This window comes from Barbatula barbatula (genome assembly GCF_947034865.1).
Source record: "Barbatula barbatula genome assembly, chromosome: 25".
NCBI lineage: Eukaryota > Metazoa > Chordata > Actinopteri > Cypriniformes > Nemacheilidae > Barbatula > Barbatula barbatula.
The window spans coordinates 12,430,264-12,455,567 of record NC_136788.1 but is presented as its reverse complement, the minus strand read 5'-3'; the positions used below and the strand labels follow the sequence as shown (position 1 = coordinate 12,455,567).

Sequence of the window (25,304 nt, the reverse complement as noted above, 5' to 3'; positions counted from 1 at the left end):
CGGATTTACACACAAGGCATTTAGTGGATAAACCCCCACCAGGCAAAGAAATAGCATTGTGGTGGAACATACCGTCATTCAATTTAGTCAATTTTTTCGTGATATTTTTCTTTCAATCTTACATTGTTTTTGATGCACAAACATACTTTAGATTAAGTCATTACACAGAGGGTTTAATGTAACTATTGGTATTTAGTATTTTGGTAGTGGGATCTAAATCTCAGATCATATTATTTTTATTGAAACCTGAAAAAAAACTTTTAACAGTTAGGCTGTATAAATAAACAAATAAAGAGCTATTTCAAGTCACTAATTAGAAAATGTGAGACTGAACTTTAGATCAGATTTTCTTGTTTCCATGAAGTATACATATGGTTAAAAATCTGAAACCACCATTGTTGTCATAACAAAAGTTTTCTGAAATGTATATATATATATATAGAAACAAAAAAGTTTCTATAAACAAAGTGCATTAAATTAGAAAAGAATCAATGGCCCTTGACTTTTGGATCCCACTGTCTATTTCTAGCACATTATTATAACATAGCAATCCTGTATAACAGGCTGATTTTGTTGGTGTTTTTTTCAGAGGATGTGGTGTTTGGTCTATTCGCTTCGTTTCCTTTGTGTTCATCATTTCAAACGCAGCTGCATTAACTCTATTGTAGGAGTCTGGTACACAGAGACCCTTCAGAAAGACGTTCACAAGCACAAGCATCTGCAGCCACAAACTGAATGAAACATAATTGTGTCCTGTCATATTTAAATGCTCCTCCACTGCGGAAAAAGGGACAAAATATCTGCCTCTCCTCATCCTTTCATTGGTCTCTCTCTCTCCGTCTCTCTCTCGCTCTCTCTCTGTGTGCAGATTTAGCCTCTAGACTTGTCAGAAACAGCCTGGCTTTTGAGCAAACAGGCTTTGGCAGAATCCAGTAAGTGTTGGGATGAGGTGGGGGGCTGCACAGCGACGGGCTTGAAGCACCTGTGTTTCCTCTGCTTCTCTGTAACCATTTCATGCAGACAACCAAGACCTACAATATTTTTAGCTTATCATATAGAATAACTGCTTTTCTAGTAAAAATGTGGTCATTTATATACAAATCAAGTTCATTTTATATACAAACACAAATGAAATATTATTGGTGTTTCATTTTTTGGGGGGCATTTATTGACACAACAGTGCAAGGAAGTTATGGGGAGGGAGAAGAGTGAGAAGTAGGAAATGGCAGATGGATTTGAACTTGCATTTCCCACCTAAGCAGCGCATGTCTTCAATCCTTATTATCATTTGAACTTTTATTTGTAACTTTTATTTGTGATTTTTATTTGTGATACTTTAAAAAAAAAACACTTGCTGGAGAGAAAAAAACAATGCCTCACTTTCGATCAATTGTACCCTCAACCTCGCGAGTCCTCTTGTGACATAAACTAACCAAATCAAGTCAAATTCAAGCAGTACATACACAGAACAGACATATCTGGGCTTTCTGTATTAAAGAGGTTTAAATGTGATTGTTGCATGTTGAATGCATGTCTCTTCACAAGACACCTCCGCACTCTGCATTGTGGTGTGAAAATATACCCCGACGTGGATTTTTCCGACCAGTTTTCATGTATGTCTTGGTTGTGTGTACTTTTTGCTATGCTGAAATAAGGGAGCAACAGGATTTTTCTTGTTTTTTCGCATAACAGTCCTGTTGAATAAATATCAGGTTGTCAAACTGGCTGTTCGGCACTGTTGGGTTAAGAAAAACCTCACACATACCTTTGACGTATCGTAACCCCAAATTAAATTAGGATTGTCAGTGGCAATATAGAAAGACAACACCGTTCTACCTTTTGTTTGTCTAGAGAGAGACTGGGAAAAAATTGGAACCTTTTCTCTCTCACTGACTCTCTCTCTTTTCGGTTGGTTCTCATATTTCTCTCTTCAACCAGGCATTAGTTGTAGTTAAATATCTGTTTTTGTTTCTCAACCTTTGCTTGAGATTTGAAAACATTTATTTCATTTTGACATTTCACTGTTGCTGTTAGACACAATGTATTATTCAGATTAAAACACTGGATTGCTTGGATTGTGTTGTGATTGTGTTGAATGTGAATTTTGCATCAGCTCAGACTATTAATAGATCTACAGCTGTACACTATTGGCTTTTGCTGCTTGGTTTAAGCTGATGATTCGCTTTTTCCTTTGGTTGCTTTTATCATCATAAATTCGCAATTCTAACATCCAGATATATTTTTCATTAATTCAGCTCATTCAAACACTTTTTTTATGGAATCACAGTTGGGCTGTTTTGTGCAAATTATGTTACTGCATTTTTTTTATGTAGGGTATCACTTTTGGATTATTCTCATGTAAACCTCTTTTTTTTCGTAGGGGTTTAATGACAAATAGACGCATCACGTCCACACATACCTGATCCCTCCTCCTACGCTTTCTTCCCTCCATTTTACTCCCTGCTGAGTCTCCCAGGGTGGCAAAATAACATATTTTACACTGCAATCATTCCTTAAGCTTTCTGACGGTATAATTCTATTGTTTTGTCAAAAGATAGCTCTTGTTTAGAGTGAAAGGCTGTTAATTTTAGATTCATTTGGTGTGCTGCTGTGTTTTATGTTGTTCTAATAGATAAATATGTGTTCATCTTAATTAGCAAAACTTATTTTGTGAATACATTGCAGCAACTTAACTGTTTATAAAGCTGCATGTCATTAAATAAGATTACCGACTATGGGACCCCACTTTTCTTCTTTCATTCCTTTATAAAACAATTTAATTTAAAAGGTACAACATTATTAACATGCAAATGATCTTAAAGAGAACAGGCTTGCTGAAAACACAAAAATTACATACATTAGAGTTTCAAGTTTCAGGTTGAATGAAATATAATACTCCAGTAATGCAGACTTGGCTAACTGTTTTAAAGAATATATTTTCAATGATGTCAGTGGAGACATGTTTGTGATATCAGGTTATCTTTGCTGCATTAAGGATTAGTCCTTAATATACATTTAGATCTTTAACTAAAATTTGATCTTCTGATTTGTGATGTTTTGAAAAAAAATGCTTACGGTTAAATATTTGAAATAAATTAATAAATTCTTGAAAAAGGCTTTACAGATCTAACATAATTGAATAAGAATGTTTATTGATCACTGATATTGTGAATTATGCCAATTTTATGAATGATGGAAATAAAATGCCAAAGCTAAAGAAACAATATGCAAAGGCTTTGGTCTGTTAAGTTTTCTTTTTTCAGCCACATTAATACTAATTGTGTTAAAATGTGCACTTTTGTGGGAATTGTGTAATATGCATCGAATATGCAGAGAATTATAAAATGATTTTAATTTTATTATAGAAATTGTTCTGCGAGACTTCTAGGGAAGACAAATACTTACATTTTGACATTAACAAAACTGAATTATATCGAAGACACAATCTACCATTTTTAGCTACCAAAATGTTTCTCCTCCAGTTCAGCAGTAAACTTTTGTTTCACATACACCTGACTTTGTCTGCAAGCTTTGGAAACAAAAAAATATGGATTGGCTTCCTTAAAGTTCAACAACTCCACATTTGAAACAGAAATGGGCAAAAGTTCTTGATGTCGGCTGAAAAATAGATTGATGACTGACAGATAAGCTCGCACAAATGTTCTTCCGCACACCGATGCAAGACCAGCTTTGTTTGACACTCCATCCACAGTTTTTCTTTTTTTCCTTTTTTGTCATAACATACAATTGGCCGTTACATGTACAAATACATCAAAATGACTTGGTTGGAAACTGAAAAACAGATTTTTTTCAAATTCACGATATAATACCGGGCACTTTACAGTAGTCTGTTGTCTTTAATTCTTCAAGTCTTTATGTCCGAAGAATGATAGAGAAGTGGCACTATCCCAGTACAAAAAAGGTCCTTTAGCTTTTCGTTTCCTTCTGTAGTAAAATACTGCTGAACAGCCCTGCAGCCGAGAGACAACGGGAGGTGAAGAAACTGATCTCTGTTTTCCTCCCCACTGTTTTCTTTTTTGTTTTAGTGTCTTGTTCTCACTGTAGTCTGGGCCAGTATTGAGACATGTCTGGTTCACTGCCTGGCACTTGGACTGGTACGGACACTCCTGGCGAGATCAGCCCTGTCGAATGAGAAACACACAATAAAGGGATATATTAGATTAGGGCACGTGTCATTTTGCCAGAAAATGTGATATTCTGATTCTAGATATTATTTTTTGAGTGTAGCAAGGAAGATAAACTTACCCGTCGAGGTTGCGCCTGAGGTGCCCATTGATTGGCTGTTCATATGTGCATGCATGTGTGGCGGTGTGTATGTGTCATAACTCCGCCCATTCACCGAAGGACTTGTGGGCAACATGCAGGAATAGGATGGGGCCTGGCTGGGCTGGGGGGAGAGGAAGGGCAAACCTGTCAACAACGCTCACATCTCTATCTGATATACAAACAAGGCTCTACAGACCTGAGTAAGCTGTTGTTGGTGTTGTAAGATTTTACAATGCTGGCAAATATTGAATTACTAATCCCACGAAACATTAAGGTTGGCACAACATTGTGTTGAACAATACAACAACTTGTAAAGCAATAACCTAATACTAGAAATAAGAGTACTCTGTACTCATACTATATACTGCAATAAAAACTGACATTTGTGTGTACATACTTGCATAGGAAGATTGTTGGCCATGGTAAAGCTTGGCATTGGTGGCAGGGCGCTGTATGTGTTTGTGAGTGCCGTGTCTGATCTTCCTAACATGGAGCCTGATGTGAATGAAACTGTTTAAAAAAATGAAACAAGACAATGGTTAGAAAAACATTATAGGTTCTTGTGAGCTTTTAGAACGGTTGTCTCATGACCCACATGGCCTAACAAGTGTGTTTACCTGGCGTTGTGGGCTGGGGGATTGGCTGATAAACGCTAGTGCTAAAGCTGCTACTGATGGGTATGTGACTGGAAGAGTTACTGGCTTGTCGTCTTTGATTTCTTAATTTTTCCTCCCTCCTCCACTTTGCTCTTCTATTGGAGAACCACACCTGAAATGACAGCTTTAGTTAGTTTTCAATGGCCATGAAGACAGCAAACAAGAATAAAAGTGTTTACCGCGGTAGTTTAACTATGGTCTTTGTAGGGAAACAATAGTAAACAAAAACACATTTTATCTACAAATGAACTATAGCTTTGTTATACTAAACGTGTAGTAAACATGTTTTTATTAGATTTGTGCCTATTTGCATTGCCATGGTTTTACTTCAAACATCATGGTTAAACCATGGTTGTTATGGTGAGACTATGGTAAATGTATGGTATATGGTTTAATTACAAACACCATAATTAAAGTTAATAAATGAAATAAACAAAGGATTTGTCTTATGTCTTGCTCACCTGTATTCTTGCTTCAGGTAAATCTATTTTGGCGGCGAGTCTCTCTCGCGCAAAAACGTCTGGATAGTGCGTTCTTTCGAATTCTGGCAGGAAAGTCATTTAAACGTTATTTGAATATTTTTTGTGCAATTACAAAATGCAAAAATGTCTTGTGACTTAGTTTAGCGCCGACTTTAGTCTGTCTGATCAATGTTTACCACGTTATTTTAAATGTCAATCACTTTCACGTTACTCTGGCAGTCAGTGTTTACCTTTTTCAAGTGCTTCTATTTGTTCTTGTGTGAAAGACGTGCGGTTCCTTTGCAGTTTCCGTTTCAGCTGGAGCCTCATTTGGGTCTCATCTGAGTCCTCCCCGTTCGAGCTTATTGAGTTCGTGTTTTCACCGCCTCCGTCCGACTGCTGACAGCCATCTGGAAAAGAAATATAAAATGTAGGTTTATTCTGTGCTCTGTTTGGACGCTAGGCTTTAATTAAAGCATTATCGTTAGCTCGTCATATTTACGTGAGGAAGATTGAATGCAAAGTTACTCGACCGTTTTGTAGGTTACTGTATCGCCCTCTGCAATATTGTGGGGAAACATTTCGAGCGCGCTCGCTTAGATCGTTCATCATCGAGTCACAAAAAGCGACAGGCTTGAGGGCTTTACAGAAATGCGATGAGATGTCCCAGAAACCTTTTCAGGTCCTCTGAAATGTTTTTTAAAAACCAAACACCCTCTCCCTCTTTTCATCCCCGAGTTCTTCAATTAGGCTACGGCCACCATATGGGCGTTTGCGGAGCTATTGAGGTGACCACCAATACTTGAATGGGAGAAGGACGCTTTCATTGGGACACAAAGTGCGAGAGTAAGGGTAACTATTAAATACTCGCTGAGAGGAGGGATGGCAAACTTTCGTGGGTTGACTTTTGAGGACACAATTGGACGAGGCGACAAAAGGATTCTCTCGAGCGGTCATTGTAGCACAAGGATTCCAGTCAACAGACTTTTCTGCTCGGCGTGTTAACCTTTATGCTCTACTGTCATTAATCACTGTCCCTGGGGCTGGCCCGTTCAACCTTAGTTAGGATTTATACCTTCTTATAGGCAAAAGAAGAAAAACAGCCGGGCCACCGTGAATGGGACATCTAAATACGAAGACCCTTGTCACAGACAAGGGGGTAGAAGTGCCAACTGTGAGTCGATAAGCTTTAACCTGCTGTGTTGTTGGACACCAGTGGCTCATTCAAAACCATTGTGTAATGGAATCTTGTTCACGTTTCTTAAAGTCGATGATCATGCCACAAATCGAATTGGGCTCTGTAATGTGAAGGAGATTCATTTGAACCAAAGTATGCAAAATGCGCAATCTGAATTAAGGAAAAAATGACGAATAATAAAAATAAATAACCATGAATGATCTAATAATGATCATGTGAAAGTTTTACATTTCTCACACAGCTTCTTGGTTTAGTGCATGCAACTCCATATTTAACGTTGAATAACGCTTTCTTTTCATTTATTTCTTTATCAAAGACTATACGTTTCTGATGTTCTTGGAAGCTTTTAAAAAGTCGCTTAGCATCCCATACACTTTTCAAGGGCTAATCCGTAAAGAAGCGAATGTGTGGCCTGTTCTCAAAAGCCTCACCAACTGTCGCCAGATTTAGGGTTTGTTTTCTCTAAGAAAGGCTGTGGGAAATAAAATCATTCCTTATTGGGGCGTTGTCGTAGCCAGTGAGGCGGAAGACAAGCAGAAAGATGGCAAAACAACTGCGGCATCTTTCAGCTGCGGAGGCATTGATTAAAACATGCGAGGACCCATGGAAAAGAGAAGTGTCCAAATCCTTTAGGCGGCTTTAGCACCCCGAGCCTATTACGGAGGGAGGGGTTCCTATGAGTCCTCTGAATGCGATAGAGTTGTCTCTTTTAGCGTCCTGTCAAACCAGATGAATCCGCTGTTTTGTTCAGTGTTGCGTGACATTCATCAGATTGCGACCATATTTGCGTCGCTCAGAAACCTCACAGTTACGTAGTAACTCCAGACGTGTACGTATGAGGACATATGAGGGATAGATTTAAATACATTCCTGTTAAATTGGCTACGTATGAAGGGTAACATGCTTGTAGACAATGATGCAAGCTAAGAATATCACAGATGATGTTCAGTAATTGCTGTTATCAGGCGTTTGATATAGCCATTAACGTTCTTCGGAGTTTTACTCTGTCAAAACAAAATAGAAATTAGATGCTGAAGAATGCAGGTTTCAGTTTTTCTTTAGACTAAAGATAATCCACTTTGATAAAAGAAATCGTTCTGTTGGTTTTAGTTAGTCCACGAGGCCACGTGTCAACAAACAGCATTACTTTTGTCAATATAATATTATAGAATATTTTCTATATTTGTTTCTTGCTTTGGATATTAGTAATAGCAGCATTGCTTTGATGAAAAATTATAAATAATCTGTGCGTTTTATATGAATCAGTATTTGCTTTCCTTTGCATAAAATGTGTAAAGCCATAAAAACCATGTGTAAAAATATAAAAGTGACAGTTTCGTGTTGCTGCAAACTAGTTCAGATTGAACAGGGCTATGAAATGAAAAAGACTACAATTATCTATTTATTTATTGATATGTCCATCTTTCGTCGTTTAGTGTCCTCAACAGTGACGAGTCTAATTGTCAAATGTTGCCATATCGTGTCCAGTGTGTCTCCGATGGAACATCTCCTCAGCTGTCTTCTCAAACTAAACGCTTATTTATGTCGGCTTAATGGGAAACAAAACGTTCTCTAATGAGCTATTACATAGCGACAGAACTGTTCCCATAACACATTTTTCTGAGTGACAGAAACATCATTTGTAAGGGATAACGCAAAACTTTATTTATTTTGCTTTCTTGCGTGATAAGCATATCATTTAACGAGATGTACTGACTGTGTACACTATGGATTTAAATTTTAACAGCCACAACAACAATAATGAAAATAGGCTTATAACATTTGTAGATGTATTTGTTATACTTTAAATGAGTAGGACTATTAATATTATTAATTTGTAATAATAACTGCTGTTAATACTACTATTTATATAGCCCAATAAATATAGTTATTATAGTTGAGTAACGTAATTGCTGTAACGCGCTCATAATCAAATTCTGATTTCGATGTAATCATAAATCTCTCCTTGATGCCAAACATCCTCAACGCCTCTTTTGGCAGAATGTTTCTCTATGGTGAGTAAAATTGCCATACCTTGATTGGGCTGTCCTGGCACCGAAGTTCCGGGGTACCAGCCCGGTCGGGTCCCCCACGTGCCGGTCTGACCGTTCAGCATCCTCAGCTTTTCATACATGCCATCTGCGCCCATCTGTTGCTTTTCGCTAGCCAGGTTGCGTAGTACTCTGTTTATCGATGACACCTGAAAGACGAACCCAAAGATGCGGCACATTAATTAAAGAGGCATCTCGATGTGGCATCTTGGCTTTTGGAACGATTGGCCCAATTTCTGCCCGGGCCTACATGCCAGAGCATTACATTGCATTGCTTTGTCCTTTTAGGTTTAGAGGAGATTACAGCGTGCCGGTGAAGGCCAACTCTGTCGATGTCGTTCACGTTCAAGGTTATTAACGCATGCATTTAAATACATTAAATAATTATGTTTCATCAACGAAATAAATATATATTTTTTCTTATTGAGTCAATGATAACTGTCAACAATAAACTTACACTGGGAATATTGTCGTTGGTGCAGATTCCCTCTGATAGCAGTCTGTCTCGGATTTCCCACGCGAAGATTGACGGACACTCCCTCTTGTAGTGGGCAATTTTGGTGACCACCTCCGGAGTCGCTACTCTTGGTTTACTTCCACCGATGGCTCTGGGTCTGATGGAGCCTGTTTCATAGTATCTTCCCAAGATTTTACTCACACAGCCGTTGGACACCTAGACAGAAAACAAAAGAAACAATTCACATACATTATTTAAGACTAATATTATATTTTAAGTGTATGCTGCAAGCAATAATAAGCTTACGTTTTCATTGTCCAGCACTTGGACTTTTGCATCAGCATGGGTCTATAACACAAGAAATACCTTTAACACAAAAAGACGTCTTCAGTGGTACGAGAAAATATGCACTTTTTAAAAATGCACTTAATCGGTTTTTTTTATTCCGATTAGTTTTTTTGTATATTTTGGTCGCCAATTTAAAAAATGCCAATTGTAAAAAAATGTGCCAAGTGCATTCTGAAGTTTATTATTAATCGAATCATTCCACAAGACCACCGTATATGCATTCCAAACTGAAATTTGAAATGAATCCCATTTGCTCTCTGGTATAAACTTGCAATGGTTTTCTTAAAAAAATATACAGCTGATAAAACAGGTGTTTCAAAACAATAGACACAAATGTGAAACAATGAAAATTTCCATTACTCTTGTTTAAGTAAAGTGTGCGCTTGAATTTAAAAACATGCATTATCACCTGCAGAATCCGGGATATGTCGCACGGCCGCGCGCCGCTGTGAGCGAGTTCAACTATTTTCTGTCTCGTGGAGTCGGGCAGAGGTCTGCCGTTGACGAATACACCGCCGAGCTGGTTCACTCCACTGTGACCTAAACAAATAGAAAAGTAAGGTCACGTTGTAAATAAGCCCAGCATTTAGCAATCCAGACTCAATGTAAACAGATCACAGTTGTTTTCAATAGAAGCTTTCAGCTCGCAATTGTCTAAAAACGAGTGAAGCAATACAAGAGCACTGTCGACAAAACTTAATATTCAGAAAAAGAAGATCGCTTTAAAATCAGCAAAGCCCGTAATTATTACTGTTGTTCAGCTGTCATATGTTCGCGACTCTTCTCCAGATGTGCTCATACGATCATAATCTCCTAATATACAATTGTAATATAATTACATGCACAACATTGATTAAGCGTCAGCGTTCTGGTATGATCTGGAGCAAAACATCTCCAACCCACTGAGCCGAGATTTGCGCATCTTTGCAAAGCTTTAAACGGATCAGATGGCGTAATGCCATTTGTGGCATTACATTAAAACTACTTAAACATTGCCACGATTAAAGCATAGCCTTAAACATGATCTAACATAACGATTTTTCTTTTTTAAAAACCCAGGATTTCCGACATAACCAATTAGCTTATAATATTTTTTACAGCCCGTGTCAATAGAACAGCCCAAACGAAAAGCAGACCAAAGGCACCAAACCTGAAATCAAAACCGAAAAGCAGGCTTCCTTCCTGTCGTGGGTTTGCTTTACTTCTAAGCTCCCTTCCCTCTGAAGCCTCCCGTTAAATTGAGTCCAAGAGCACAAGCTCCTTTGCAATAAATAAGCTCCAAATATAGAAGAGGGGGAAAATATGATGAGCCTGCCTGACATTTGTCTTTAAAATAAAGCTAGCTGCACGTCAAGTTTGAGCTTAATTTCTTGAAATAGGCGGAAGTCGCCCTGGATCATGCATGGAAGGCTAATTGAAAAGATCAGTCGGAGCACTTGTGGCAGGCATGTCACTTCATGACATCGCTCTGCTTTTAAAAATCGCATCGTCACGACAAATAGTAGCATGATAAAACGACCCTTTCTGTCTGCATTTGGATATCACTCAGACTAAATTGGACTCTACTCATTTCCCCTTTAAGGGAAGCTTAATTTTAAGGTAGCCAGGGGCTGGGCGCGTGTACGTTCACGGGGGCGAGCCTCGCCCTCAATATATTAAAAGTGACATTTCTTTTTTCCCAAGTGACAAACCTTCATTGCCTATATTTACGCACTGGGAGCAAGACTACGGGAAAGTGTTGTGCTCTGTAGGTTTATGCATAATAAATCTGCAGAGCGAAATATAAAATCAAAACGATAACGGAGTTCATGTTTTATAATGCACATCGAAGATAACAACGTGCGTTTGCCGCGGAACAGTTTATTTATTTTTACCTCAGTCGTAATACATTTATTTCTAAAATTTCTAATCGTAAAACTGCTGTCAAATTGCAACATTTATTGTAAATGAATCAATTACAAATAACCGAAAATTGTTGGTGAGAAATTAAATCATAAATCTTTTTCTGTCATTAAAAATAATTGAACATTTATTGGCTTTGAAATCACATGTCGAATGGCTCTTAAGTGCAGGCACTTGATTTGTTCGCGCCAACACGCAAATTAGGATATAAAATCAAACTTTCGCTTGAAAGGTTAAGTCTTAATCGTTCTATAATTCCCCACGGTGAATGGTGTCGGTCTCGCCCAGTGGCAATCATTGCGCGCGTGGTACTCTGTTTCTAATCAATTAATAGGAAGACATATGGTGTCAATTTGGACGCTCCGCTCTATATACACCCAAGAGTTATTAGCACAAAGCTTGGATTGCCGCCTGTGACCTTTAAACAAACCAAAGGCCCGAATGATATCTCCTCAGTAATGCGCAAAAGACATCACACGACAAAATTTGGCGAACTCAGTGTCATCATCAAAAAGACATGAGAACGTCTGTACCATAACTATCCTTGTAAAAAAAACAAGCTCACTAGAAAAAAGTCGCTCCATAGATTAAATATGAATAATGTGTGTTTGTGCCACCGTTTATTTTAATGTTTTTAATTCAGTCCGTTTAATTAGCACTCAATTGTTTCATCTTCCTTACTTCAGCTGACCTACATCATTTTTTTCCTTATGGACAAAATATTGACTAAAACATTAGCACAGAGCAAACAACTGGCAATTGCAACAAAATAAAATAAAATGACATGATGACATTCAACACACCTTCGTTACAGATGTCATACACCTCTTGTCCAGCATTAAAAGAGAAAATATATCTCATTTATTGTCATCAAAACTTACTTAGTCTTTCCCACAAAGGAATTAAACAAATTACTGGGTTTGATACGTTTTGGTTGGCCCTCACACATCTCAAAGACCAAAACAACATTACAACCAGCAAATGCAATTTATTCATGCTCTACAACACTAAGTTTTGCATCAATGCTTGGTCTATTATTTCACTCTTGCTGTGTTTTAATAAACATGATAGATGTTCCATCAGAATCATGCAATGTCAATTTCTTCTCTGCTAATGGACTAGGTGGATTGGCCGCCAATGCTAACATTAATTCAGCAATTATTTAAAAGCAAGTCAAGCAGAAATGTCCTCTCTCTCTCCAACATCCCCTAACACTGACAGACACATACACACAATTATGCAAAGAGCATATGGGTTAGACACTGTAGGTTGTGTATGTGTGGAGTCGTAAATGTTTTTTTAAATGAGAGAATTTCTTTCTGGGACTGTAATTTTTGTTCTCAAGGTAGTCTTGCTGATTTAAATAATGTCTGTCAAAAAGTTAAGCAATGAGTTTACTAGCTTACTATGCATTACTAAGCTATTTGGGGGAGCAGAATGAACAACTGGCAATCATTTTTGCAGCATGCCCTTTACTAGCTAATATACCTAAACAAATGCTATATGCCTCTTACGTTTTATTTCCCAATCATCACTGGCAAAATTTGTTAAAACTCATAGGAAAAAAATCCACTTACTGTTTTGCATCATGGACGCCACTCCAGACTCCCACGTGGCCCGGTTATAGTATTCTATTAGTCACAAAGAAACAATAATAAGTTTTCACATTTTCGGTCAAGTGTGTTGCAGTTCAGTTAAAGTTTGCTGTCTTGTGTGCAAGAAAGTTACAGACAATATTGTGGCTGAAGCTTCAGCATTCGCCCATTTTGCATTCATGCAAAAAGTGAAAACAGTACTGTCTCCACAAATACACTTTGCCTTTAAACTTGCCTGGAAACAGAGTTGATTCTCCGCTTAAAACAATTTATAGACTCTCATCTGCTTCACTCTATTATAATATCCCTAGGACAAAGCAAAACAATTTATTAGTACACCCTTTCTATTTGTAGTTATTTCTTACGTTTAAATTTACTTGGTTTTTACCTACGATTTATTTGTTTTCTTTTTATAAATTTAGTTTAATGTGAACGTTACGATAATGAATTTTCTGCCTACATACTCTCAATTATTCTTATTAATGTTAATTAACTTTTCGTTCAGCTAATGGGTCATGATTTGAAAAAATATATTATTATTATAATTACGTAATATATTTTGTCTTGAACGTTAATCTGCTCTCTATAACCTTCATGATTGGAAAACTTCGAATGGCAAAAGAAATGTTGTGGGCAAGGCCTACTTTTTTCTTCTCTTTAGATACTCTCCTCTGGTGACACACGCTGTCTACCTCGCCTGGCTGCGCAGGAAAAGTAAAGCCAGGAGGGGGTGAGGGGTCCCCGACAAAGCCCCGCTGAATTTTAACAATAGCTTTCTTTCTCCGGCTATACCAAAACTCAGAGAGTAAAACCCGGGCTCCCTAACTAGCTACACCGCTTCCAACTAAACGTACCAACAACTCTCAGAAAACACAAAGAGCTGAAGGGAACGAGCCCCAACCCCCCCCCCCCCCCTTCTGCACCCGGTTCAGCATACCCCCTCACCCGCAACAGCCAGTGCAGCTCACTATGACCCGGTGCCAGTTACCTCAATGCCTTTTTGTTTGTCTCGTTGCGCGAAATAGAAAAGTAATTTCTTGCTATAAGTATCTGGAGGTAATTGTGTTACTGGTATGTGTCGTTAAGGGTTGTAAAAAATGTACAACAGCGCAGTGGGGCGCTCAATAAAAGACAATTGCAATAAAGAACCTATTCAATACATGTACCGAAAAGGAGGCCACAGAAGAAATACTCCCTGCTTTGATTTTTTCTTTTTAAGTAGATGGATGGTGTGCGCGGTTTACAGTGCGCAGCAACAAATAAATATATAGGCAACCCCAATCGCCTGGCAGCGTGGAGGTGCACGTGTTTCACAAAATAAAGACGAATGCTTTTGTCAAACACGAAACATTTTTTAAAAGATGTTCTTATCGTGTTGCTTTAGCCTATTTTAATGTTCACATTATATTAAGTATTAGGCTATAAATATTTTCACACATCTTCCTGAAGATTCTTTTTATTTAGTAAATAATCTTTACATTCTTAAATATTTTTAAAATATTGTTCCAATTTTACAGTTTGTGCATTCAATTAGTATTTCCTATGTAGCGTAACGCTTTTGCCTGAGCTCATCTTTTTATGATCTGTTTTAACAGTGATGTCTGAAACTGACAGAGCCTAATCTGTATTTTGTTCGTTTTAATATGACTCGATTAGTTTAGTGTTCTTAACTATAACATTTAAAATTCAATTTAAAGCAAATTCATGAAAATAAAATATTTTTGTAATCTAAGTTCCGTGGTTAAAAGTTTAAAAACTTTATACTACGGTTTTGTAATAGAGATAATATGCCATCAAAATAACGCCACCGTTTAAAATATATTTAAAACAATGTCAGGTGCACTTTAATTTTCATTACATGTGTCTAATCGCATGTTTCTTTATAAATGAACACTAATATAGATATTGTTTTTTGCTTTATAAACAAACTATAACTGAAATAAGTTTAACGTTTTACACTTTAATTAGTACTTTTTAGTGATCAGTCTGGGATATAGACAACATCCTTAAAAGCAAGACATCAAGTTCACGGTGCGATTTGGTGGACGCGCCCGGCTGAATGTGACTGTGTGATTCAACCTGACACTCCACCTCATCGGGTCATTGCGTTCCCATTTTCAAGACTGATCGCGGTCTTGGCCTACTGTGACTTTCTGCTTTCTCCTGTCATAAATAAAAACTTTGCTTGGCACAGAACTCCACATAGCTTTAGTATAAATAGGGAAATACCATCAATGAAAATCCACGGTGTAGGATGCACCGTACGACAACGCAGTTGTCAGTGTTGTAGGAGCGTTAAAAGTTATATTTAAAATATCATATATTGCGTTTATGTATCTTTATTATAATAAAACGTGTACGTATTAAATATTTATTATTACAAATCACTAGCTTTTATTTTTAACGCTGTCGCATGGGCTACAGGAAAGTCTGTTTTTCTTACACAGCCAACACTTTTTACATGCTTGTAAGTTGCTGAAATGAGAAACATGTCTTAACTTACCTTTTTGAGGCATAGTTCCTATACAGCTCTCGAATCCTCGTTGCTGTACTTCTTTATCAATAAAGAAAAGATGAAGTTCTAGAAATCGTCCTCAAATAGTTTGTCTTTTATAGTTTCCAACTGGTCTCGGGTGGAAATGTTTTAATTCCCTGCGAAGGAAACAGAGATTGACAATAAAATAGGATGTCAAGACTGCGCGAGACTGAAAAATGTGCGCCAGTGGGAGTGAGTAAGAGAGCGAGCGAGAGAGCGCGCAAGAGAGGGGCGCGCACCTATGCTGATTGGTGATAGCGCTCGTGTATTAATGTATGTGTTCCTGGTTTGTGCCTCGCCTCCTCTTCTCTTCGGTGGCCCATTAGCTGAGCCTGACCTCTGTCATCATCTCCTAGCAAAACACTTCCTCCTGCCCCGGTGACTGAGCGGGAAACGGGGTCGAGTAAAAGCTAGTTTTCCAGCAATACTTAAACACTCCTCATACGAATACGCATTATATTGAAATGTTTTTCGGGGGTTTGCAGTGGGAACATGGAAACGCTCTAACCAAAGTATCCTGCAGCTGCAAGGAATGGTGCAAGCAAATATCAAAGCTGAGAATCCTTATCCAGCGATTTTATTAAAACGTGCACTAATTATTTTGTTTAATAATTTAAAGCACCTTTTAAAATCTAGAATATATGCTTTCGTAAAACACTATCTGGGTTAAAAGACACTGAAATCATTTCAGTAAAATGAAACATTTAACATTTAAAAACAATAAAAGCACCTGATCTTATCTATGAAATTAATATTAAAAAAATATATTAATTGTTACATTTATTTTACAGTGTAAATAAAAAAATCAGGATTCATTGTATCTCTGTCACATTAAAAGCGTTAATATTGTGTCCACTCCTAGTTCTTCAAACCCTTTAGGTCTATTGAAACGAGCGCAAACATTCTCCACGTGTCATTGTTGATTTTTAGAATGTCATCTGCGTTAACCACGCGCGCTCGACGATCAGTCCAGACCCCATACCATTTACATTAATAGCGTGATTTGTTTTCGTTTTCAGTGGGAGAAAAAGAAACTCCGTGTAGTGGGTTGCCAAGGGGGGAATGAAAATATCATTACGTCCATGGCCGGACACTTAAACTACATTTGTTGATTGCTTGGACATTAGCACACACCTCGGTACACTCCAAAGCAACCCCTCCGCGCCTGTGTTCGAGGTTACATGCACTGCACTCTCAACTCGCCACTCTCAGCTTGGGGTGTCCCACCCGTTCACTGGAGTGGAATAGATTCCGGGTTGGGATAGAAGAAATTGAGAGGGGAGGGGGATCGTAAAGCATGGTGGGACAGCTTTAAAGAGAGACAAAATGTGTTGGGACGCACGGAGCATAAAATTAAGCTGTGGTTGCATACACTTGACTTCGTTTTGACATGTGAAAAGTGCTAAAAGTCGGAGCTCATCAATAAACTATCGCGAAACTGAATGCGGGCGCTGACAACCATTGCATTCCCCACTATAGCACAATGAGGAAACAAACGACACTGCCAAAGAGTCTGCATCGCAATGAAAGGCAGGTTGAATGGAAGTCGGATAATGAGCTGGCGCGACCGTCATGCACTGTCATCTCTGGTCCTACGCCGTTTGATATTTGCGAATAATTTCTCGATGGTAAAGTTAAACGGCATGTAGTGCAACACGTTGTGCAGTTGCACAGATATCGAGTGCTGGGGTTATACGAGAGAGAGCGAGAGAGAGAGAGAGAGAGAGAGAGAGAGAGAGAGATCTAAAAACAAGCCTGTTTTAATCCTGTTCTAATCCTATTTTGTTTCAGCAAAATCTAAGGTGTTTTCCACGCCCTTAACTTGAGAGCTATTAAAACAACGAAAATACGTTTTGTTTATGAAGACAAGACATCGGTGTCTGCGTGTTTTTAATCCTTGTTGAAATTACTCGGTTTTAGAAGTTCAAAAGACTGGTCATCAAACATCAAATGTTTGTCTATTTTAGACTTTTCACACAGATGGATTCTTAGTCATCCCATCAATTAGCACAGTTCGGATTAGCAGTCAGTGGTGTTTGGTCATGAAAAATACCCTATTCTTGTCGTTATTTCCCTCAGGCAAAATAGACTCATGGTGCCTCGCCTCAGCCCCTCTCTCCAAAAAGTTTGAACTGGGAGAGAAAATAATAATAAGGGGAGGAGACAGTGTTGAATACATCTGACGTCAGAGGGAGTGAGAGAGACGTGGTGAGAGAGAACTGGAGATAGACTGCCTGTTATTATTGCAATGTGGCTCGGTGCAATGACCATGTTCTGGGGGAGGGGGTTTGCTAAAGTTTTTTTAAGGTGGTTGCCCACGGCAACATAGACCGAGGGTCCATCTAGATGCCATGATCCAAAAGAAGCAAGTTGCACATTGCTCCATTCATTAGGCCATAATAGACAGAAGGTGTCGTGGGCTGATCATTTTAATAGTTATTTCCTTCCGTTGTTTTGCAGATATTTGGGTAGAGAGAACTGGATAATGTTTTATCTATCTTGATCTATTTTTATTCGAAAAATGATTGTTTTTTTCTGTAATGATGTTTAAAGTGTAAGGTTTATATTATACCAATAACCGGACTTGTTTCTGTTGTGACAGACTTTATGGACCGTGTAATCTGCATTAAGGGCTAATATTATCTATTGCATGTCATGACATACAAATACGAAGCTCTTCATTTTAAGATTAATTTACGATGACTATTGTTTATATCAATAGGCTACTGAATATAGTTGATATTATTATTTTATACAAATGACAATTTAAAATACTACATCACCTACAATTTCTTATAGAAATTAAACAGATTTTATCATTTATTTTCCAAAGTACTATTGAATTATAAGGTAACTGTGAAGTTTGGCTCAAACACGTTTTCGGTTCTTTGTTTATTTTATCACATAAACGCCCCGAATTTGCTCTTTCTGATTTTTGAATTTAATTGACACGGCAAAGTAGTAATAATTAAGCTTTATATTTACTAATTGAAATGATTACATTTTGTTTACTTTTGTTTGACATGTAACATATTTCTCATAATCACTCGTCGTGAGGGGCATTTACGAATGTCAATTCACTTAAGTGTCGGCGCAACACTTCATTAGATAAAAAACTTAATTCACTGACCCTTAAAAAGGCTTTAAAAATAGTTTTGTGCCGAAGTAGAACCTATTACAAATTTAAGTAGCATATAGTTTAAAAAACGAATGCATGTCTATTTAGTTCCACTATAGATTTGTCAAAATGATGCTCAACATGCTGTTAAATTTGTCAATCCACGTTATAGCAAACTAACTTACCTCTAGATTCGCTATTGCCAGTTCCGTTAGCGGACCATATGCGCGTGATTCGTTTTGAGAGGCACGTTTCCAAATGAGTTTGGAGACAAGAGTAATGGGTGTCTAGAGAGAGCCCCTCCGGTTCCTTGTCACAAAACTAGTCCCACAGTAAATAGCATCCAGTCCAACATGCCAAAAGTCGACCCACAGGAAAAGTTGAGAGATTGTAAACACCTCTTTGTGGTGTTGATGAAATAGGCTATCAGATGAAAGCTTCTCCAACGTTCTTCGTTTTTCGTACGATTAACGCAAACGCCGCACGTCAAGTGTGTTGTCCTGTTGGGTACAAAATACCTCTTTAAATGTGGATGGGAATAAAAAAGACGTCCCCTTCTCACCATCAACTTTCTCTTAATATTAACATCAACTTGCCAGTGATTGGCTGAGTGACGGCTCACGTCACAGTTGACGCCATTTATCATTTCGCAAACCGGGAAGTCAAAGGAACACTTTTCTACTGTGTGCAGATAGACCACATAAGCTATAAATGTATCGCTTTATTCCATTCCAAACTTTACTATTTAAACCATAGGCATCACGTTATTTTTTGTAACGTGTAATATTTTCAAATGAATAGGTTATCATTTTAAAAGGTTTAAAATGCTTTTGAGAGTAGGCTCTTGGCATTATAAAACGAGCTTTAGAAAGTGACCTGAAGAGGCTCAAAACTTTTGTTAAAGCTCATTGACAGTAGGAAAACTTCATTTTGTCGTTCATATGTGGGCATATGCACAGTGTCATTGTGTGAATATTACATAAGCATTAATGATTCATGTCACTTTATGCAACAGCAAACTCGTGTCAAAGAACAAATAAATGCGCATCTCTAAAAGACGGGGTAGTTGCACATGTCGTTTTGTGTATTGAGTCAAGTCAACCCGTGCAACCCAGCAGAGTTCGTGAGATCTCTACTGGAAACCGTGCGGCCTGGTCCCGCTTATCAGGCTTTTAATAAAGCGAGATGGGGATGCTCAAGCCGGGCCAGGTGCTGTCTCTCCCTCTCTCCGCTGGTCTGCACTCCAGAGCGCGATCAGGCGTGAACCTAAATCTGTCCAGCCAGCTTTCCCTTACGCCGACCCTCTGCTTCCAAGCATGTGTGTGAGTTTAGAAGAGAGAGACAGACCGAGAAAGAGAAAGGACAACCCCCGGCCCATTCCATTTTAAAATATTCACCGGCTTTACATGGTCAAAAGCAAACGAAAAAGATCAAATAAAATCCAGTTACTAATAAAAAAACCCTATAATATTTTTGTTGTTGTTATTATTTATCATTATCGTCATTGATTGTTTTGGTATTGCTGTAGTTGGATAGATGCAGGTGGCGTTTGCGCCCATGGTGCTTTTCATTGAGCATCCATCGATACCAAAATATTTTGCATTCCCGATCATGGTCCATATAAAAAAGGAGACGCCTCCACCGGAGGTGTGAGTTTTACGTTTTATTTAAGCGACAATCAATCTATAATGTACAAATATTATCTTTGGAAAGTGTACCCATGCCGAATGCCTAAATATAACTTTTATGATTTATTTAATATTAATGATAATTAAAATAATCGACTTATTTTCTGCTTTTAAGTATCATATTCGTTGTGTTGCTGCTATATGCTTGTTGTCTGTCTATATTAGTAAACAGCTCAATTTTGCAAAAACTGAGGCGGTGCACGGAATCATTCGTCTGGATATTGTAGGCTACGTCTATTCTCAACTTGTGAAAACTCCTTGCAACATATTTATTACACTGATATTGAAGGTGGAGGTTTGGTGACTATAAAGATTTTTTCATAATCTTCACTGTGCGTTTGTTCCGGGATTGAGACATGTTGAATTGTTGAATTCCCTCAGGGTGATCAGATGTCACGTCCTGTACGTTAGACATTCACTTTTGCTCAACGCAACAAGGCTCTTTTCGAAATTCAGTGTATTTAAATGAACATCATGCAGGAGGTAAACGGTTGTATTTCATTATTTCCTCGAATTCCCGAGTTTGCGTAGTTAAACCTTTACGTTTACCGCAACATCACAGGCACTACATATGTTATTGCCTCCGTATTTGTATGAGATCAAGAGCACAAAAAGAGACCTTTACTCTTATTGTTTGACCCGATAAGATTAGATATCGACCGAACCAGTGGCAAAAGCAAAGACTGACACCTGTCAACCAGTCAATGCATTGTTTAGGTAAATAAAATGCACAATGGTGTGGAAAATACTGCACGTTTATTTTCTTGTCACGAGAAACAGAACGACAGTAGACAAAAATGTTTTATTGAGCGCTGTATTTAAATGCTGACATTAATAGCAGTGGTGAGTAGTTGATTTTGTTTCTTGGAAAACAATTAGGCCTATAGAAAGTGTTTGTAAGATGCTTTTTGACTGATGGGACCAATCATGCATTCCCTCAGACTGATCACTTGCAGTACACATCAGAGAAGCCTATAGTGCACGATGCTGACAGATTACTGCATGCAAAAGATAGAAAATAACCAAAGGACTTTGAGGTTCAACAAATTTGTATAAATCTATTTTGCTTTTGGTAAATATACATAGTGAAAGTGGCTGTTGAATCTGTGAATCTCACAAATGTTGTCTTCTGCTGTGCTTTGTAACATTCAGTGTGCTCTTGTATTTCCACTTTATTTAATGTGATACTTTGTTCTGAATAAATTGACCCAAAAGTTATGTTCATGTGGAGGTATGCAATTACATAAATGTGATTTGGAGATGAACATTATACCCCTGCAATGTAAAACATTACAAAGTCTTGACTAATGACTAAAATATGATAGCAAACTATTCAGTCCGACATTCCACTCCATATTCGGACATATTCAATGTTCTGTGATCAGATCAGTTGGGTCAGACATATGCCACGTGCCTCTGGAAAACTGTTTTGTTTCTTCATCATCAGGAGAGTTTTTACTGATGTAATTCATTTTATTTTCAGTTTTAGATTTTCTCTTTGCTAAAACTTGTGCAATATGGCCACAGCAACAGACTAATTGCTTAACATGGAGAAAATGAGAAAACAGATCATTTTGTCATGGAAAATTTTGACTGGGTTCGAAATTAATTTATAGGATTTTCCTCTTGAAACATTAAACAGTTGTTATATCACTATGTCACTTCTTAATCTGATCCATTTGAACTAACACCATTGCCCAATTTTGCATTGCACTTACCTAAAGTTACAAAAATGGTCTTACTTTATGAGACATTACAGACAAAGTGAGCATAGTAGTTGAGGGCTCTTGAAAGCCACCCATTTTTCTCAGCCATTGGATGTGAGGAAATATGCAGCGTCATATATTTTTATCCTAATCTCATATATAATTGCAAAGGACATTTATGTTCTGCATATGATTTTTTTTCATGGTTGTGGAAATGCTGAAAATGTATTTTATACAGAGACAAAACACTTATTTTTTGCTTCGGCACCGCTCTTTGGCTTTTGGATTTGTTTAGTTTTTAGAGCTATTTGCAGCTTCACAGTTTCTTTAACCAAGTTCATACTTTACTCTATATTGTATGTTCACTTATTATTTAATCTAAGCTTTCGAAGTCTATCTCCACTGTGGGAAGTATATCAAGCAAGCCTTTTAGATGACCTTTTCTGCTATTCAGAACCCTGGCTGCTACAGTAGGTAAATACAAACCCATTCCCCTAAATTAAGGCCAATGCAGAGGCAGAGTGCGCAACCTAAAGCAAGACATCAAGCAGGGAATTAGGTTTCCCTTTTCTTTCTCTCACTGGTGATAATTTCAAATGCCTCATTTTCCATTGTCGGGGGTTTGCATGTTCAGGGTCCACCAAGGCCAGCACCCTTGGCAATTTCTGATAATTAGCGACCCCCGTTTTACCAATATTTCCATATAATCCCAATCTTAATCCATGCAAAATTGCTCTCTCCCAACACGTGCATTGTAAAAAAACATGCTGGTTCCTCCATGTAGTTTTAAAACCACTATGAAATGAAATTTTACCCATTCCTTAGACATTGAGTGCTCATTAAACAAAGCCCATCAGAATTACAAATTCATCATATTTGTTGTCTCTGACTTTCCAGCAACTTTCCAGCAGCCTGCAATTCTGCAAACTAATCTATAGAAGACAAAAGTATAAAGAAAGCTAAGAAAGGTTTAGGCAATGATCCCATGAATTTGTGATTAATAATGAAGACATATGGAAGAAGGAATTCTGAGTGTAAGAGGTGCAGCTGTCAAAACGATTTATGGATGATGAGTGTTTGAGATCAAAAGAGGATTTAAGCATATTATTTTCTCAGTTGAATGTAACCTATATATTTTCTTGTTTACATGCTGAGCGCGTGTATGTACAGTTTACATCCACGTTGTCCTAATATGAGGGAACAAAGGAGAATTCAAAACATATTTACACGAACATCCATTTAGCATATTGTCTGTCTGGAAAACTCGTTAAACGTGCGCAGATGAAGAAATATCGAAACGTTATGCTTTATGAAATCGCAAAGCAATTTTGTCCAGGGACCTGCATAACACGAGGGAAGAGATTATGAATAAAACTAAGGTCATTAAATCGGGCTGCACGGCTTCCAGCGAAGCGAAGACGAAATGCAAAACACCTAAAGTGACAAACTCAACACAGATCTGAATGATACATTTAAATAGATGCGGTAGCATCTGAATAACAGAGATACTAACACTGTGTCGGGCAACGACAAACGGGCTGGAGAAAAGATTCACGGGGTAATGAGATTTTTCAGTTTTATCCAGCTGACAAATTTTGTCATAAAGTAAATATTTTTAAGATAATTTAACTAATTGCTGCTCGCTCCCCTCTGAATTGTTGAATAAGAAACAGCGTTGTAAAACAGAAGACGTTTCTACAATTCACCATTTAAATCGTTTGAAATAATTGCGTTGTGTTATGAGTTATGTAAATGGCTAATAAATCCAATTCGTATTGAGTTTAATTCAATTATTTTATTTACAAAACAAATTTCTGACGCTCAATATTAACAGCAATGCAACATCATCTTTATTATTAACCCAATCCTATGGGCGAAATAAGGTCAGAAAGATGAGGCTATCCTGAACGAATTTGAAATATAACACCGGTTTACAGGGATGACATTTTTTCTCGTTGTAAATTAAATAAAATACAACGTAGTAACGGAACAGTGCGTTTCTGCGATGATGTCGATAATGATCATCATCTATCGAATGAATTCAAAGCTCACACTGTTGACAGATAACCATCTGTTTACGTTGCTGCCTCTGACAGAACCTTAAATATGCTTTTAATTAAAGACGGGTTAAAGCTGTAGACCTCATGATGGGCAATAATTACAAATTACACTACAAATCCGACAGATGTGACAAGAGGCCTTCGTCTGCGGGGAGAAAATACAACACAACGAGTAATTTGACAGAACCTTGAGCAGAATGTCTTGAGGAACCAGGCCCACCGTCTTTGATTATATAGACATGAATTTTTTTCTCCTTCGTGATTGTTTTCGTATTTCTTTGACATCCATTGATTTGGAGGCAGCTGTACGACTTTGTCACAAGAGAGAGGACCAGTCACAACGCATTAGTTTGATGGCATAACTCGAACGTTGGGGGCCCTATAGAGCGCAGGTTGAGGGACCATGTGATGGCTTGTCTTGGCTCCTACCAAAACGGATAAAAGGTCTAATTAGTTCATTTCTAGTCAGTTTCAGGACTTACACCTGATATTGCAATATTTAAATATAGATAGATACATTATCATCACTTGTTACTACGTGAAAATATGAGGTGGGTGATATCCCTAAAGAGACAGGTGCGATCCACTTTAGTATTTCTTTACTTATTGCCTAAAGGCAGTTTTCAAGTGACGGCCTTAAATCTGACTTTCTGAAAGTAAAACGCTTTGTTTGTGTGCAAAGTATACAGGCGTTTGTTTTGAAGTTATTGAGCTGAAGTAAGATGCACCTTCCACTCTTTTATCAATTACAGTGTATGTAAGGTGGGAAAAATAGTGCCTCGCTTTAAAGCGTGTTTTGTGGACGAGTAATGAATATATTTTTGTTATCAATTTCACCTGATGTATAACGAAAAAATTAATCTACTGCCTTTACAGTATGGACATTTTACCAAATAAACCTGTAAAAAAGGTAAGCCATAGGCCTACCTTTTAGCTGAAGCGTTCTTAAATCTACAAAACAACTTAAAACAATAGGCTATTTTCTTCAGTGCTATATACAGTTTTAAACTAACAATCAATCCTTTCTCTTCTCTACATGCATAATTTACCGTCGCTTGTAGACGTAAAAACGTAACAATATCTTTACGTCGGCTACAGTGGGCTATTTTGTTAAATTGGATATTCCACATCCGCCATCACGTTATTTCATTGTTTATTGTTTTATTTGACACTAAATATTAAGTTAAAGAATATGCACACCGCTTCACTCCAAGTAGCCTATGTCCTCTACTCTTTGAGTT

The 25,304-nt window shown here is 37.7% G+C and overlaps 1 protein-coding gene across 12 annotated transcripts; it reads right to left on the bottom strand.

The window, feature by feature from the left end:
* Positions 1-2,757: 2,757 nt before the first annotated feature.
* pax6a (paired box 6a) lies at positions 2,758-19,162 on the bottom strand. Of its 12 annotated transcripts, XM_079450397.1 has the most exons (15): positions 18,795-19,139; positions 15,459-15,607; positions 13,191-13,262; positions 12,938-12,991; positions 12,164-12,187; positions 9,868-9,998; positions 9,417-9,458; positions 9,111-9,326; positions 8,637-8,802; positions 5,656-5,814; positions 5,405-5,487; positions 4,905-5,055; positions 4,685-4,797; positions 4,267-4,408; positions 2,758-4,142 (listed from the first exon to the last, which is right to left on the bottom strand). In XM_079450397.1, the coding sequence occupies exons 4-15, from the start codon at positions 12,948-12,950 to the stop codon at positions 4,057-4,059; spliced, it is 1,326 nt and encodes a 441-aa protein (XP_079306523.1). In that variant the 5' UTR covers positions 12,951-12,991; positions 13,191-13,262; positions 15,459-15,607; positions 18,795-19,139; the 3' UTR covers positions 2,758-4,056. The 12 variants fall into 12 exon arrangements, with proteins under 12 accessions (XP_079306523.1, XP_079306525.1, XP_079306520.1 ...); XM_079450399.1 differs by lacking the exon at positions 12,164-12,187; XM_079450394.1 differs by lacking the exon at positions 13,191-13,262.
* Positions 19,163-25,304: the final 6,142 nt, after the last annotated feature.

What these genes read in the sequence shown, in the direction of transcription:
- pax6a (XM_079450388.1), bottom strand. Translation starts at nt 10,780, where the DNA reads ATGTCAGGCAGGCTCATCATATTTTCCCCCTCTTCTATATTTGGAGCT. An exon ending in GCCAGGACAGCCCAATCAAG is followed by an intron (nt 5,815 to 8,636) that starts GTATGGCAATTT and finishes TTTCTTTTCCAG; the next exon opens with ATGGCTGTCAGCAGTCGGAC. An exon ending in AATAGAAGCACTTGAAAAAG is followed by an intron (nt 5,488 to 5,655) that starts GTAAACACTGAC and finishes CTTTCCTGCCAG; the next exon opens with AATTCGAAAGAACGCACTAT.